General features: G+C 37.2%; 2 protein-coding genes across 2 annotated transcripts in view; both read left to right on the forward strand.

The window, feature by feature from the left end:
* The first annotated feature begins 3,423 nt into the window (after positions 1-3,423).
* On the forward strand, positions 3,424-11,206 carry atp6v0b (ATPase H+ transporting V0 subunit b). The gene is made up of 8 exons (XM_044368586.1): positions 3,424-3,894; positions 4,742-4,790; positions 6,020-6,103; positions 7,576-7,653; positions 7,923-7,992; positions 8,185-8,236; positions 8,781-8,971; positions 9,203-11,206. The coding sequence occupies exons 1-8, from the start codon at positions 3,810-3,812 to the stop codon at positions 9,227-9,229; spliced, it is 636 nt and encodes a 211-aa protein (XP_044224521.1). The 5' UTR covers positions 3,424-3,809; the 3' UTR covers positions 9,230-11,206.
* A 1,524-nt stretch (positions 11,207-12,730) lies between these two features.
* Positions 12,731-18,233, forward strand: part of b4galt2 (UDP-Gal:betaGlcNAc beta 1,4- galactosyltransferase, polypeptide 2) — a 190,867-nt gene continuing 185,364 nt past the window's right edge. The window contains exon 1 of the mRNA XM_044368852.1: positions 12,731-13,166. The gene's annotated coding sequence lies outside the window, so the exon portion shown is untranslated. The remainder of the gene's footprint in view (positions 13,167-18,233) is intronic.

The raw sequence follows: 18,233 nt of genomic DNA on the forward strand, positions 1-18,233 counted from the left end.
AGTGCAGAGTCAGACTGACAGCAAAGTTAATCCTATGGAGGATGTGGGGATGAGAGAGAAACAGCCTTAGGTTAGAAGCAAAACATTTCAACAGTTGTAAATAAACACAGAATCAACTATACTCACATTTTTCAACAATTGTGAATAGACATAGGAGAAATCATTCCCATTCCCCTTACATCTATTCTAAAGCTTAAAGAGCTATTAGATGGGTGAAGGTAACAGGAGGTGTTAACTTTAATAGCTATTATGGAAGATTGTGGGAAGAGCCTATTTATGTCAATTTTAAAGCAATTTCTTATGCAACACATAAAAGTCAGGCTTTTATATACATAGATGACTTATGAATGAGGAGACGTGCAGCTTAGAGGCTTTATTTTGTTGAGAAAAGAAGCCTTTTGAGACTGTTGGTATGTCCAGAGATTCAAAATATATTGTAACTGACAGCTGCTTGTTAGTCTTGTATGAACAACCAGAGAGAATCTACATACTACTTCACAACAACAGAAAAAAAAGGAAACCATAAATACCATTTTCACAAGTTGAGAAAAATCCTTTTTATTTGTTATTGTACTGATTGTTATCTATACCACACTTGGCTCTTCAGCACTTAGCACCTTATTTGTGGTGTAATCTTTATGAAATGTGATGGTAAATGTTTGGAAGAAATTTATTTTCCATTATTTCCATAATGGTTCAAATACTACTAGAAATCTATGCACCTGTGTCCAAAGATGGAGTTCTTTGTGTGCACAACAGCTTTTCCTATCTTTTGATTCATCCAAAGTCAACATACATATCAGTGAAGGTACAGATGAGTAGTGTGATGATGACCTCAATGGTGAACAAACAATTCTTTACTTCAGTCAAATGAAAACTGGTAACCATAACTCAGACCACTGATGCAAAAGATTTGTTTTCCTCCTCTAGGGTCATTGTCTTGCACTCTTGTATTTGTTGATACAGCTCTTTTTAGCTTGTCAAACAAATAGTAAACATTTCGCAATAGAGCATCGGGCCACAGCTGGCAGTAGACTTTACTGAAGTTAAAGGGGACTGGGGGAGAAAGGAGGAAAACCACCAGTTTCATTGTTCTACATCAGGACAGTTTTGTCAATGTCTGTGATCTTGCTCTGTGATTCCTGCTGAAAGAAGACCTATGCATGTGTGAGAAGACATAGAAATGATGACAGTTCTGGAAAATTAGTATAATCACTACAAAGATCATTCATTCATTCATTCATAGTGCTGACTACCATTAGGTCCTTGGGCAGAGTGGAATAGAAGCTGAATAAGGATTAAGGTGAATAAGGTGACTTCAAGGCCTGTAGTCCTCATCAAATAACTTCTGATCTGTGATGGAATAGAAGACAGATCTGATACCCTTTATAGCTGAAGGACTTCAGTGGCCTCAAAGGTGAAACCTACCACAGATCGCCAAGAATTATAAGATGACGATAAGATAGGGGACGCTATCTTAGAGGTCGATAGAAGTTTCAGTGATCAAATGAGTTGAAATGAATGAAGAGGAATTGTCAAATTTCTGGATTTAAACGTATTTTCAGTTTGTTTGCAGCATTTTGTTGCCAGCCTTACATAGAGGACTGGTTTGTAAATGTTTTTGTGCTGTTGTCAAAAAGATAAAACTATTGTTTTTATATTTAGTTAAGTTTGGTTTGATTTGATTACAATTTGTCATTAACAACATAAACACATGTCCAAATAGTCACAAACAGAGACAGAAACGGAGAAAAAAACAGTCTGTGTCTGTTAAAAACATACATTCGGTGCACGGGGTAAATTCGCCTGGTAATTTCCTTGCGAATCACTAAAACTTTGAACTCACCGAGTTGCAATTTAATGAAAGAAAGCTTCAAAGAAGGATAACAGTTATGGAAAGGACTCCCTCTGGTGAATCCTCATCATTACCAGTTTATACATCAAGTGCAACCACACTAAAGGGGTATTTCAGCAATTTAGTATTGAACTTTTATAAATTTGGGAGACAAAATAAGAATGGTCAAAATCACAGCAGTAGAGTTATTCTGACGTTTAATCTCTAGTATGTATCAAACGCCATAAATGCTGGGTCCTACATTTCCTATAGCTACATATGCTATAGCATCTTTCAAATGAACTGTATTTCTATATTTTTATGTTATGTTTCTTATGTGTTAGAATAAAGGTTTTCTGTTACAAAAGATATTTTGTGGTAGTGAAATTCTGCCAAGATGATTTGAAAGTTTTGTAATATAATGCTGAATTTGTAAACTGACATCATAAAAACCAAACTGCATGTCTTTATATAGTAATGGAAGATTAATAGAAATGTTACAACAAATATATCTGGTGAAATCTCTCCAAGAAATAATTAGTATATGAGTATATGGAGCTCTTATACTAATGTTTTGTTGGATAACATCGATGGAGAAGTTTGAAATCGATTTTTATCTAATCAGGTATTTTGAAGACAAGGTTCAAACTTTTTTCCACTGGGTATTTAAGGCAAACCTTCACCAGTAATGGATAACATGTATTGAATGGTGATAATATCTCTGAGAGAGTAATCTGATCCAATTGGAATTTGACCTTTGCTTCATGAATATCATATTTCTCTAAATAATCAACTGAATAACATGTTTCAGTTTCATTTACAGTTCCAAGTGTCTGTGTCAAAAAGTTATCTGAATCAGTCCAAAAGATTCTCTTATCACAATTTCTCAAAACCATTACATTTCATTGAAGAGAGTTGACCAAAATTACTTTGATGATGGAGAAACACTGCTTTTGAGTTTGTCTCTTAAGTCTGTGACTATCTGGTGGAGCTGTTGACATCAGCAGGTGACATCAAAAGCCAAAAGGTTGGAAACCACTGGTCTAATCTTTAAAAGTGTGTTGTATTTTTATCCATAGCTTCAAATATTAATCAGAAAACTAACAATTAAGCTAAATGTAGTGGAGTAGAAAGTAACAGTATTTACCTCTGAAATATAGTGAAGTGGAGGTATAAAGTAGCATCAAGTGGAAATAGTCAAGTAAAGAACAAGTACCTCAAAATTGCACTAAAGTAGAGTAAATGTAGTTGGTTATTTTCCACCACTGACGTTTACTATAAAAAACAAAAGAAAAACAAAAAAAACTGAGTGATGTGTTTATTGTTCCACAAAAGTAATCGTTGGGTGACAAATTGTGATCTTACAGAAGCAACCAAGCTGATAATGCCTGCATAATTGGAAACTACAAAGTTTAAGAGGGATTTTACCAACTGAGAAGTATGATACTGTATACTGCAGTGTTATACCACTGTGGCTCCTTCACAAGTACAACAGTGACATCACGTGTCCAGTGCGCGCGCTGCAGTGAGCTGTCTCTCCGGAGGGGAACGAGGCCCTCTAGGACGCATTCCGTTACAATAGTCACACTGCTAATGGCTTAACTGCATGCTATTTTCTTTTTTGTTCATACTGCACGATAAAGCTTAATTGTTTTTACCGGCCGTGTTAATTGAGGAAGAATAAATAAACAGTTTACGAAAAAGCCATTGCTGCGAAAAGGTTTCAGCGAGGTAAAGAAAAATAAGTAGTCGACCGCAGCCCTTCACTTCCAGGTCACATGCTAGTCAAGCTGGATCACCTGACTATATCATCCAGCTTCTCCTTTTGATGCTCTTCGGGGTTTCCTCCTCCTGCTGCATCGACGGATAGCGTCTCTGAAACAGTAATATTTAGTTGTTTTGGCTGTACTGGCTTCAAATTTTAAATTTGAGCCGAGGATAGCTTGCTGATCTAGCAGGAAACCCCGCCGAATAGATGCTGTTAGAGTGGATGATGAACGGACACGCCATTCTTTACACGGGGGTCACTTTGGCCTTCTGGAGCACCATACTAATCGTTGGTAAGATTTTATTTTCCCTGGAAATAAAGCCAGAATGTGGCTATTTATGAATGAAATCGTCTATTTCCTAGGCGTGAGCAACAATGGCAGTGTGTTAACTCGCTCTTTTTGAGTGGCAAATTGCAATTTTTCTGCGTTTGACAGCTATATTTGGGATCAGGCTAAATCATGGGACTAGAGGGGTTGCGGCTGGGTCCATCTTGTTAGCTAACATTACAGTCGGTAGATTCATTCGTAAATAGGAGACACTGTAGAAGGTTATAGTCTGAAGACATGAAAACACGTTTTTTCACGAGTATTATCGAAATTTCATGTGTTAGTATACAAGTTAGCATGTCGCCAGCATTAACTTTATGGTAAGTTAATGGCAGCGTTAGCTCATAGCATAAATTTCAGAGGTTCAGACGATGGACAGTAGCATTTACCCTTCATGTTATCCACATTAAGAATATTTATCTTGTGGGAGGTATGATATTGAGCTGGTTTGCAAAGCTATTAATAGTGTAAAGACGTTTAAAAATGTCTGTGCTAACATTAGCTAGCTAGCTGTTCTCACTCACAGCTGGCTGATTTGAAACGGTCCCAGACAGGAACAGTTCTCACATGAGAGTGAGTTTCCACACTGAAGCTAAAACTTCTTTCCATAACTGTAACACATTAATGTGACTCTGTTTTACACATAATACAGAGAACAGGGTTTTTAAATGCAGTAATGCACTGTACATGTCTGGACTTCGAGGGCTCTGTCTTCCTCACACACTGTGTTGTCAGTTGTCAACATATAACTTAAAAGACTGACAGTTTTTCCACATTCATACATGAATTAATATAATTTTTGTTTCCATAGGTATCTGCTATACCATATTTGACCTTGGATTTCGCTTTGATGTGGCATGGTAAGTACATAGTCTTGGCATAAAGATACTGTGCAGGTTAAAAAGGCATGTTTAGGGTATCTTTGGCAAATTATTGCTTAATTCTGAGCTCAAACACTGGTTCAAGCAGGACTACCCAAACTTTAAGTATTTTCTTGTTTTCTTGCCTGTGCCCAGACCTTTGAATCTGCCCGCTCCACCAAGTTGAGTTGATGGAAATGGAGTGTAATGAGTTGACACTTTTGTCTGATATCAGGCAATCGCCTGTTGCTTTACACCTTGGTTCTCTGTGTGATATTTTAATTGATTTAACAGTCACTCCACCTTTTCAGTTGAACGATTCCTCTGTGTTGAAGTAGATGTTGAGATTTGGGGCTGTTTTAGTAACAGTACCAAACACTATAACAGTAACAAGGATACACTGATTACTCCCAGATTGCACAATTATAAGAATGCTGCCCTACAACAGCAAATGTCAATGTCAGTCAGTGCTGTTATGAAGTATTGCCTTGTTATTGCCTTATTATTGATATTGTGACTGTGACTTATTCAGGGGCTGGTCTTTTATTTGATGTGGTGGCACTAATCTGTTTTCACATGACATATCTAGAGTCAAGTGTTTTTATTATACTGGAAGTAATGAAGATGATGAAAGTGTAATTTTTCCTGCAGACTTATCTCACCCTCCTTCATTTATAATTTATAATAACTGTAGGACTCCTCTTGAGTTGATGTAGTAGATCATTTGTGATGTTGTGCTTAATTTCCTCTACAGGAAGTGTGTCAACGATTCGCTCATTAGGTTAATGTCAGACATTGTTTTGGTTCTTATTGTTAATGCATCAGCTGTGGTAACATGTTGGGTGAAGAAATTATTTAGATGTCAAGATAAACTTAGTAAGGCGGCTGCACTGTTCTTGACATTGAACATGTTTCACAACAAATTTAAAACATGCTTACATTATTTCACTTTGTCATTCCTAAGAGTAATATTATCTAGTAATAGTATCTTTAACTCTGTTTTATACTGAATAACTGGAGATCAGAAATATTTAATGGAGAAAAATTAATCAGTTGAACTTACATCAAACACAATATTATGTAACGTTTGTGTGAAATTGGTTTGAAGTTTGAGAAAATTATACAGTAATTTGCCTCTTAAACATATTTTTTGTAACAGTGTGGTATAAAAATGGGAAGAGTTTCCTCTTAAAGTGTAGTTTTAATCATCTGTACCTCTTTGTTCACAGGTTCCTCACAGAGACTTCTCCTTTCATGTGGGCCAATCTGGGCATTGGCTTGGCCATCTCTCTGTCCGTGGTTGGAGCAGCTTGGTTAGTACCTAATCATAGAAAGAAATGTGACTCAAAGTTCATACTGCAGGCTGCCGTCTGATATTTTGAACGTGTTAAGTCAAAGACGGTGGTACTGGAAGGCATGAAATGTTCCAGTCTTTCATATGATCATTTCCTCTTTCTTGAAACACTCAGAAAAGAACATGATGTGTAATTGTGGAACTGGAAAATCTTAGAATAAGTAATAAGGAGCACACTCAAGTGTCCCGTGGGATCGAGTTGTGTTCCTCTTTTTTAGCATTGAAATTAACTGGAGAATCAAAAGCTGCAAAACCAAACAAGATTTTAATGAGGCTGCATACAGAGAAACTATAATCATGCATGTAAAAAGGCAGTCCACTCATTAATTTCAATGAGGCCAGTTTGGTGACACAGAGGACAAAAAAGAGTTGTTGGGCAAAAATGTTGAACCTGGCTCTACTTTAGACCACAGCACATCATCAAGCTGGTAGATTACTTAGATTACATCATATTTCTGCTGTTTACCTCCTGATCCTCGTGACAAAAGATAAAATAATTGCTGCCTTGATAATTCTCCAGAATTATAAAATCCTGTCTAAAAGTATTATAAACCTACTCGTGGATCTGTTGCTCCAACTGACCTTCTTGTATTTCGTGTGGCACCCTTACCTGAAGCAACACACCTCCACCAGTGTAGCCCTTGCGTTGTTATAATGCAGGGTTGTTTTCAGTCTGAACACTTGCCTAGAGGGGTCCAGACACACCAGGCTAACCTCAACTAGCCATAGTCTCACTCCGCATCACGTCTTCTAAAAATTGTAGTTTTAATCACAGTTAATGGTCTACAGACTCCCACATGCATGTACAGTAGATGCTTGTGTTCCAAATAACAAACCAGACAAAACAAACTAGTCAATCAGTGAATCTGATTAAGCAGTCTCATAATATTAGTGGAGAAATTGAGGATATTTTGGATTTAAAAAAAAAAAAAAAAAAAAAAGTTGCTTCCAGCACCAAAAAGTGAAGAAAATAGAAAGTGAAGAAGAAAATAGATGTAAAATAAGAAAAAAAAAAAAAACTTAACTAAAAGGATGATATCACAGATTCGGAAAGACAAATAGCTAGTCGGAGAGCCGCTCTCTAATTGACTTCCTCTGACACTGATGAATTATAATTATTTTATTATTATTTTTGTTATCTACTCAGAAGTATCCTGAAAATCCCTTTCTGGTTTTATGTTACTGTTTAAGCTGTTGTGCTGTTTGTGCCTTTTAGAGCTTTATATGATCAATTCTCATACTTGGAGTTTAGGGGCTTTTACATTATGTTTATTTTTCAATTTTGTCAACTGATCATATGACGTTTTATTCACCGTGTTTTCCAGAGCAGTAGTGGAAGAATAAAATATCAATTCTTTGATTGTGCCTCCATATCAAATCATCAGGTACTTTTGTATGTATGATGTGCTGATTGGTGTTTTTGTTTTCCAGGGGCATCTACATCACTGGCTCCAGCATCATTGGTGGTGGTGTCAAGGCTCCTCGAATTAAAACCAAGAATTTGGTCAGGTAGGCTCACTCAAGAACAAAATGTTCAGTACCGTGTCATCTAATTCTCCTCTATTCTTTAACCAACTGTATAAGTTTAACACACTTAATGATGCTGCTAAACCAAGAAATCCTGTTTTTATATTGGTTTATCTTGGTTATTAACCTTTTTACATTCCTAATAGAGAAGTGTTGTTAAGTTGGTTGAACAGTGAATTACAGTTCTACCAACCATCTTTGAAAAATGATTTTCTCTCTTTTTTTCTGTTTTTTTTTCTGTCTTTCTCTAGCATCATCTTCTGTGAAGCTGTAGCAATCTACGGCATCATCATGGCTATTGTCATCAGCAACATGGCTGAGGTAAGCGCTAATTATTTTTCACTGTTTTATTAATGATCAAGAAAACGGCGCTGTTATCCCTCTTGTCTTCAGGGGGAATTTCAGGTGGAGGAGTTGAAGCTCTGCTCATACTGAAAGACGTGTGATATGATGTATAGATATCAGAACAAACATGGTGGGTTGGTTCTAAAAATAATCTCTGTCATCTTATAGAACTTCAGCGGAGATACCCCTGAGACCATCGGAGCAAGGAACTATCAAGCTGGTAAATAAACGGACATGAAGCAACTGAATGCAGGACATTAAAAAAACACTGACAATTTTATCATAAAATGGCACCTGGACTTCACTGAGCATCAGATAAATTACAGGAATCAAGTTAGATTTTTCTCACTTTTCTAGCTGAAAAGGTTATAATGTGAAAGTCTTTTACCAAGTTGAATGCTGGGTTGATGGTGTCTTGTATGCACGTTTGATTGATTAGTTGTGGTTGCAAACAGTAATGAAAACCTTAAGAAACTTGCAGCATTCAGTCTAAATGATTTTAGTGATTATTTTAAGTATTAAATATGGATTGCTCAATACATTTACTACACTGTAAATGTATGTATTGTTTACAAAGTAATTCAAAATTTAACTCCTAAAATATATTTGAGATGAACGAGATTAGTAGTTTCAAATGAGGTTAACAATGTCTCAAAATTAACATAAATTCTCAATAATGTCAACTAATTTACAGGGAACTATATTTTTTGTGGCCAGTTCCACTGTGGATTATTCATCAATATCTTTGATTTCTGTCCTACTAGGTTACTCCATGTTTGGAGCCGGTTTGACTGTGGGCTTTTCCAACCTCTTCTGTGGCATCTGCGTCGGCATCGTGGGCAGCGGAGCAGCGTTGGCAGATGCCCAGAACGCCAGCCTCTTTGTGAAGATCCTCATCGTGGAAATATTTGGCAGTGCTATCGGCCTGTTTGGTGTCATCGTAGCCATTTTGCAGGTGAATGAGATGGACTGATTTTTTTAAAAATGTCATCACAATCTTATTAACTGAGAGGACGAAACTATCCGTGGCCATTTGTTGTTAACAGTTGTCACAGACTGCTTATAAATGACAGCACAAACATAGTAGTTATTTCCACAAACATCTAGATATATGTAGACTTGATGATTTTAGCTGTGTCTACATTTAAAATTCTGCAATAACGGATTTCTTTTTTCCCCTCCTCAGACATCAAAAGTAAAGATGGGAGACTAGAAGATGCGTTCACAAGCTGAGAAGACACTGCTGGAAAATAAGATGGATTATTGTGTAAATACATCGTAAATTATTTAAATGTCTCTATTTGCCTGGTATTGTTTTTAACCATCATTCACGGAAGAGTGGTTCATGTTATAACTTAATGCACATTCTTACTTTTTAGTTTTGTTTATACAAACCAGTGAACACTCAATCGCTCTCAAAATTTAAAGACAGGTTGGAACATTTTCAAAACATTTTTTCTGACCTCTCGGTGAACGATAGTTAAAAATTACACTAGAGTATTTGAAAATATTTGTGTGTGTGCGCGTGTGTGTGTGTGTATGCTGGACACGTGATCTGTTTTGTTTTTTTTTTTCTTTCTTTTTCTTCCTGTGAAGCATGAGCGTGTTTATCATTGTGTTTATTACTGTAGCCTGGTCTGTCAAAGGTTTTGTTTTGTTTTTTTAACTGTTTTTTTTTTTTCTTTGCTAATAAGCAAGTAGCCCTTAATCCACACTGTGGCCCAAATACAGTATTTGTCAGACCTCCTACTGTAGAAGTGATGGAGAATCTATTAAGTTTTGAGTTAGAGTTACCAGTCTGGAAACATTAGGAATGTCACAGGACAGATGGACAGACTATTCGGGAGAAGATCACAGCAGCATATCTGTTCTAAATATGTCATAAGTTCCCCAAAACATTATGACACTATGATGTGATCCTCTTGGTCATAGCTGCCAGAGTCTCCTCTAATTTTGGAGTTCAGTTTTAACAAGGTTGTTAGCCCTTTTCGGTAGTTTTTACAAGAATGATTTGGACAAAAACTTTATTGTTCAATGTTTTCTTGTAGGGAAACGAAATTGTAGAAAATAACTATTCTTTTAACACTCTGACAACAACAGATCATTTCCCAAAGTGTTGTGCATTAAGATCTGTCAGCTTCAAGGACATGACCTTAGCATGGAGCTGGCTTTTAGGAAACCTTAGGACACAATTACTGGTATTACTGAATACTCAAGATTAACTTTTCAAATTTGCTGTAGCATCTCCATCACTGAACCACAGGTCTTTAGAGAAAAGAACTTCGTATAGACACAGTTGTTTCATGCAATCTCAGGTGGTCTGGCACCCAAAACTCTTTCCTTGTTTACAAAGAAAAACAACTCATCCTACAAATCTTATCACATTAATTTCTGTCTTCTTTTGAATGTACATCACCGCAGACATTTGAGTATTGCTCTAAATGTTATCCGTTCAAATCTGTGCCCCCAAATTATTTTGTAACATTCCTTAAAGAGGCTAAATGTGTGTAAAACGAATACGTCCTGTACGTCGGTGGTGTGAATCTGAATGGTGGACAAAATTAGACTCCTGCTACATCTTTATATGTACTTTTTTTTTTTTTTTTTTCCAGCTGATGTGTTTACAGTGTTTCATCCTGTTAATGCTGACTTGTAAATCTTAGTTTTTTTGAAGCATGTGGACCTTTGGGATGGCAGCTGACGGTAGTAAAAAAAAAAAAAGCTGATGTAGGCAGCGAGAGCAAAACGCTGCAATACTGAGTCTAATTTATAGTCTAATGTTTGATGGTGACACATATGGAAACACATTTGCTCTTTATTCTTCATTCCATAAGTTGGACATTTTACAATGACAGACCATGGCTGATTGTGAATCGTCTCAAATCTTTCCTTGTAATTTTTCCTTGACCCCGACTTGTGAAGTTCTGAAAGAGAGTATAAACGTTGAAACTAATGTGGGGGAAACTGGATCGTCTTAAATGTACTCCAAGATGCCTTTGGTAAATCAGGCTCTGTACCAAACCCCAGGCTTTCAGTGAGTGTAGTTGGTACTGTGTGTGCATTATGTTGATGTGATGGTGATCAGAAAACAACTCATTGTTTTTGACATTGTGTATAATAATAACAAAAACAAATCTTCCTTCTGGCTTCATAAATGTCCTTGGAAAAAAATAAAATCGTCCAATCAAGATATTCCGTCTCGTTTCTTCTCTTATCTCTTTTTTTTCAAAGTCCTGTCATTATCGAGTGTCTAGCCATCATAAATAATGCTTTGTAATACTCTTGGAAATGTCAGTGCACTACTTGAGTCCTGATCCTGCTTAGTTAACATGCAGTATTTAGCTGTTTCCACTAGATGGAGCAAAGAACCACAACATCTGATAAACTGGTGCTACACTCTGACAACCCAGCTGTAACCACATCTGGTGTTACTGATAAACAACATATAAATTTGGTCTTTAAGTAATTATATAAATGATTTAGTGTAGTAGAAAGAAAACAAACCATAAATTATGTTTAAATTTTACACTGCTACACATTTTTAGCTCCTTGCTACAACTGTTCCTTAAGTTCAAATACTCAAATATAATGGGTTTTTTTTAACATTAGTCTTGACCTTTGTTTAAAATGCATTTCCCTCAAAACATATTGACTTTCTCTCATTTTAAACAACTTTATACTTTGAAGTATTTGTTTTTGACCTTATACAGGACTTGTACTGTTGTAAACCAAGTCTCTGAAATTAAATTTGATGAACAGTGCATCTGTTGGCTCTTGATAAGTAGTTTTGTTTACAATCCAACAATATAACCCTCCCTTTTTAAAGTCCCTCTCTACTCAAAAATGTGTTTTGCTTATTGTTACTTCACTTGGATATTTGAACATCTCTGTGTAAGACATTTCAGTGAAGCAGGAGACAAACTGTGTACAGCAGTTAAACTTCTTAAATGAAAAATATTTGCGTATTCATAGATGCTGGATTTTTAGTGATGTAGACAGAGGCAGGTGTCATTTAAAAAAAGCATTATTCAAAGCAGAGAATTTGTATTTTTATAGGTCTTAAAATATGACTGGAGGGGACCTTTACATATATATAAATTGAATTTGGATTTGTTTTATCTGTATTTCCCACACAGTACATAATGTATGGAAGTATAAGTGAACAATATAAAGTGTATAATGAAGCTTGATTAAATAAATCCTTAATTTTATACAGTATCACAAAGTACCTCTGTTAAAAATGTGAAACTGAATGTAATCTATCTGAATATATCTATCTTTTTGACATATCCACTTATAAAGATAAAATGATGCCATGTTTGATAATCATTTCACATTAACATCATTATCCAATGACTAATGGCTCATTTCCCATTAAAAGAGACCATAATAAACACAAACAAACTACACATGTTGAGTAAAAGAGTGGCAACACTACAAACAGGTTTCAAAGGTTTAAAAATGAAAATAAAAACACAAAATCTAGGTAAAATTAAATCAAAATGTATGCATATTTATATATATTATTTTACTTATTTTTGTTTTACTGCTCCGTGAGACAGTTTTTATGTCTGTTTTAAAAATATAAAGGGGTACTAGCTGAGAAAAGTGGGTTATCACATTAGTTGCTCCCCTGAGACGAGCCGATAAAAAAAAAATGTGGAAAAAAAAAAAAGGAATTTCTGGACCATCCGGGCTTCCGTAGACAGCAGGAGCGAGGGGACCTGCTCGCTGCCACAGCCTGAGAGCATCCTTTTCTTTGCTTTCTTATCATCCCCACCAAAACACTAGCAGGATGACGGAAAATCATGAGGATAGCATCTCTCTGCTGCCCGGTTTGCGGTAGAAAATCGTTCCGTTTTCCATCTGGCGAGCGTTACTCTGCACAGAAGAGCAGACATTAACAGCCTGTCTGTGGAAACGAGAAGAATATAGTTATCCTGAGCGGAGCGAGCTGGGCTGAGCCTCTAGCTTTTTTTTTTTAGTGTTTTTTTTCAATTTTTTTTATTTGTTTTACACATTTGCAACATTTTCATTGACAGTTTTTAATTTTTACATTTCTCTTCGGCTCCTGCGAATAATAAAAAAACCCCAGTGGTGCTCCAGCAAAGAAGATGCACAGATACAAGTGTTGGCTTGACAACATTGAGGTAGGTGCTCTGTCTAACTGTCTGGGATGCATTGTTTCATTCAGCATCGCATCCACGCTTTCCCCCCTTTGTGTCTATCTGGCCTCTATACATTTATCCTCCACGCTTCTGTATTTTTATTGAGCTTTTGAATATTATGGCAATATGCTCGCATGTACTGCTCACCCCCCTCCCTCCCTCCTCTACCCCTCTTTTGTTATCATGCACATTTCCACGAGCCAGAAGCAGCATCTTTACACCCGCCATGCTAGGTTTCACTCAGCCTCCCTGCACTGTTCCTCTACAGTACAACAAGCATCACAGCCTACATACAAGCTGCTGAGAGGACTGGTCAACCATGCATTTTTAGAGGTTTTATTTTTTTATTTAAAAAAAAAAAGAAGCTCTTAACATCCACTTTCTCTTAACAATCATCCAAAAAATGTTGGCACTATTTTCTACCATTTTTTTTTAAAAGAAAGGATGCAAAGTCTGTGGACTGTAATATCTCATCATGTCTGATGGTCTGGTAACAGAAGAGCAAAGGGGACTGGTGTACACTGCCAGCCTTACAGTGGGGGAATGCGAGAGAGGAAGAGGAGGAGGAGGAGGAGGAGAAGGAGGAGGGGGCTTCTTCATCATGAAGCTTAACCTAACCAGGCAGTTACACAGAAGCTCTGTACCTAGATTATAATCTGGTCTGACATCTCTCTCATTTATGACACAGTATCTCTTTAGGGCTACTGCTACAGAGGCCATAGTAGTAGTAGCAAGTGGACTGGAACTAGCTCGCTTTATGGAGGAACTTTACTCGTCCAGTGCAGAGAGTGTGAGCTTCAGTGAAGTGGGTCTTTTAAAATTTCCTCTTGATGCTGTAATGTACAAAACGTTATTCTTGTCTCATGTTGAGGTCGTATTTTTATTTTACGGAGATATTTAGTGAGTTTTAAATTGTTATTCAGTGTGTCCATGATACTCTAATTATGGTTGAAGGATGGCTCAAGGGCTGCAACTAACAGTTATTTTCATTATCAATTAATCTGTCCATTACTTAATAAATCGATTTGATCTTTAAATTTTCACAAAATGGTGAAAAATATCCCAAGATTCAACCTAAAAATAACAACCCACAACCCAAAGATATTCAGTTTATTATGATAGATAGAAAATATTCACATTTAAGCAGCTGGAACCAGAGAATTTTAGCCCTTTTTTCTTTAAAAATGACTCAAAACAATCGATTATCAGAATGGTTGGCGATTAATTATCTGTTGATCGACTAATTGTTGCAGCTCTAGCTGAAAGTTTAAACCTGATACGTACTGTACAGGAGTAGGAACTAATGATTATTTTCATTATAGGTTAATCTGCTGATTATTTTCATGATTAATCTATTAATCATATGATCTTTAAAATGTCAGAAAATAGTAAGACATGTCAATCACAATGTCTTGAAGCCCAAAGTGATGTTATCAAGCTGCTTGTTTTGTGTGACACTTCAAAATACTGCGTACTTCATTTTTGTGAATGAAGCCTGAAAAAAAGTTTCCCTCTATGACAAAACAACCTCAACTCAAGGTGCAGTTACTCGCCTGTTTTTGGAGCTTTCGACTGTATCGCATGGTCCTCATCAGTCAATCGACTCTGTTTTGAGAACGAAGTCTCGAGCTCGACTTTCTCACTGTCTGGATAAACCAGTTCAGTATCTCGAGACCAGTCGAGTTCACTCATGTGCGGCGATGTAGTGTAGCAGAAGCGTCTTGTGACCATCTGCTGTGAAAACCTGTCTTATCTGTGATTTGACTGGAGGCCTATCAGATAGCAGAGAGGTGGTTATGGCATCAGGCTGTTTAATTACAGGTGGCGGGGTGATCTGTGCGGATAATCAGGCCGTACTGGAACCAGAAGGTCACACGGCTTCAGTCGTGGGAAAAGCTGATGTCTGGATATGAAAGCTGATAGATCTTTATGATTTAAATACATGTGTGTCTGTTTCTTGGGTGGTTTAAAACTGTAATCAGCTCTACTGTGCTGTTCCAAGAGCCTTATATATACAGTACATGACTTATATAAACCTTCTGGCTGAGAGGTTTTAGATTTAACTCTAATTGTTTCATCTAGAGATGAAACAATTAGTTGATTAATTGGTTAGTGGAGCGACAGAGAATTTATCAGCAACTGTAAAGTAATTCTTTAAAAGCAAAAATACCAAACTTTCCCTGGTTTCCAGCCTCTCACTGGGGATTTGCAGCTTTTCTTTCTCTTATACATCTTTGAAAATGGAATATCTTTGTGTTTGGGGACTGCTGAAATTGTGATTGGCATTTTTCATCATCTTCTGACATTTTATAGAGCAAACGAATAATCAATTAAACATGAAAACGATGGTTATTTGCAGCCCACCTTGCAAAAATGTTGTTTTTCTCAGCCAAAACCAGCTTCCTGTAAGCTGTTGCTCGGTTGACGGGAGTATGTTTGCTCACTGTTGCAGCTGTAGGTTTGGATCACCGTTGTGTAAATACAATAATCAGATCCTCCACAGTCATTTTTCCCACCCTGCACAGACGAAGGTGCTGCGGTTAGCAGGAAAAGGCAATAAGCAGGTTTCTCTGTACTCTGCTGTAGATTAACTTGCTTCCATCTCTCATGAGGCTCAGTGAAGTAAAGCAGCGTGTTTGACGTTGGTTTCCTCAGGTTCACTCATTCTGCTCACCTTGCCGGGCCTGACAGTCAGAGCAGCAGCGGCTGCTGCAGATTCTTCTGATCACTCTTTCATGTTGGGATTTGTTGTCATGGGAACTAACCAGGCCGGCCCTGAGTAACTGAGGAAGGGGGTGTGAGTCCAGACACCTGTCTATATGTATGTGTGTGTGTACAGTGTGTATATATATATATATATATATATATATATATATATATATATATATATATATATATATATGTATATGTATATATATATATATGTGTGTGTGTGTGTGTGTGTGTGTGTGTGTGTGTGTGTTCACTTTTTCTTTAGGTCTCATTTGAACTTGTCTTAACCAACGGTCCACTTACTAGCCTTTTTCCCTGGGACTTTCAGCCACGTCTCATTGTCTTCTTCTTTGGATCGACTTTGCTGTTGTCTTGGTCTATTCTATTCTACTCTACCCCCAAAAATTTGAAGGTCTGCTTACTATTTTTTCTCTCTGGCACTTTTGACCACATCTCATGGTCTTCTTCCCCTGACTTTGATTTGATTCTGGTCTATTGTTCTGTTCTACTTTGTTCTCTTCTGTTCTGTTCTCCTCCAAACATGACCCCCGTGGGACGTACAAGATGAAAGATAAAGATTTAAGGCTCTTTTGGGGAGCAGGAACTCCTCTTTGCTCTTGAAAGAAAAACACACACACTGCCCTCATTTAGTGTTCTTCACTGACACAACACACTCCAGCTGACAGGGGCTCAGAGCAGAGGAGACTCAGGTGAGAAGGTTTACTCACCATCTGTATGTGAAACAAAATGCCTTCTGGCCACTGGCCATGTTTGAAAGGTACTTTGTGTTCAGCTCTTTGCCTCAACTGAAAAAACAAAACCCCTTCGTGAACAGCAACAATATGATCAAGTTCCAAGATTTAAATTGGAAGTAACGAGCTAAAATGTGAAGTCAGATTAAATGAATCACCCACATACTGTACATACAGTCAAAATGATTAATTATTAGGGTAACAAGGGCAGTTATTATCTGTGCATGCTGTATATAGACCTCATTTATACCTGGTATGCATGTAAACTGTGTATGGGTATCATTATGGATAAGAAAAAGTGCATGTGAATGTTAAGTTTAAATAGACCCGACCATATTTGGAAGTGAAGTGATCCGGCTGACATTGTGATCACCACATTTTTAAAGTCCCTATAGTCCATATACATGGGTGTTTTCACTTATGTTGCCTTATTAAACTTCAATGATATGAACTGAAACTAGTCGCCTGTCTCAGGCATCAGGAAAGTGTCTCCATCAATTGAACACAAGGTGCACAAAACTGTTGTAGCGTTTATTTGATTGCTGATCAGTTCAACCACTGAGTGATGTGTGTGTCTGAGTGGGAGAGCTTTGATCTGTATTGATCAAGGAGCAGCATTAGTGAATGAGAGCCTGAGAAGACGATAAAACTCTCGATCTTAGTCCATAAATGTGATTCATCCATGAGTAAGTTTATGGATAGTTGGTAGCTAGCTAGCCATTCTTGTAACGAAACTAAATTCTTCTTCTTCTGGCTTTTTGGCAAATACCAAACAGCTTCAGGTGCTTTACCATCACCCTCTGGACTGAGGTAGGGACGAGTCTTATTTGCATGTAGCCTGAAAAAAAAACAAAAGACGGATTGCAATCAGCTTTGTGATCTGACCAACGGAGACGTTTATATGTGGTGTAAAGTGTAAATGAAAGTGCATTAAGTCTCATTTTAAGTGATAGTTAGTAACAGAAGATTTGTTATTACTATTTTCATTACAGTCTCAAACTATGTGGCAAAACAGCAGCCCTTCACTTTCTATTTACCTTCACTTTTCTATTCAACCTGACTATAGATACTGAAATACATGTTGTTTTTACACATAAAGAAATAAACAGCTTTTCAAACTTCCGCTGTTCACTAAGTAGAGTTAGAAAAAAATAACATCCAAGGACACAGGTTGATTAAACCGACAGCCATTGAAAGCATAATTGGACAGTAGTGGTCTTAAGCCTAATGTCCCAACTGATGTTTTAAGCCAAAACCGACACTTGTTTAAATAAACTGTCTTTAAAACCCCGCAACAAATCCTCATCTCACCCCTTTTACCCACAATCCTTCTCCCAGTGAAGCCTTCCTTCTGCTAAAGCACTTCATTTATTTCTTTGCTTCTTTGCCAAATGAGCAGCTGGATCAGAGAGACACAGAGAGAGAGAGATGGTGATGTTTCACTGTAGTCTTCACATCTCTGGATCGTAGCTACAGACGGGACTTTGTTGTATTCGCACGACGCGAGTGCAGCGCGCACGCGGAGAAACAGCAAGGAGAATTCCTCGAATGGCTTTCAGAGTCTGACACAAGGCGGTAATACCGT

This window comes from Thunnus albacares, chromosome 12, assembly GCF_914725855.1.
Source record: "Thunnus albacares chromosome 12, fThuAlb1.1, whole genome shotgun sequence".
Lineage (NCBI taxonomy): Eukaryota > Metazoa > Chordata > Actinopteri > Scombriformes > Scombridae > Thunnus > Thunnus albacares.

Bases quoted from the DNA above. Each gene is read 5' to 3' on its own strand.
- atp6v0b (XM_044368586.1), top strand. From the start codon at position 3,810: ATGCTGTTAGAGTGGATGATGAACGGACACGCCATTCTTTACACGGGG. The intron at 4,791-6,019 runs GTAAGTACATAG...CTTTGTTCACAG, and splicing joins TTTCGCTTTGATGTGGCATG to GTTCCTCACAGAGACTTCTC. The intron at 8,972-9,202 runs GTGAATGAGATG...TCCCCTCCTCAG, and splicing joins TCATCGTAGCCATTTTGCAG to ACATCAAAAGTAAAGATGGG.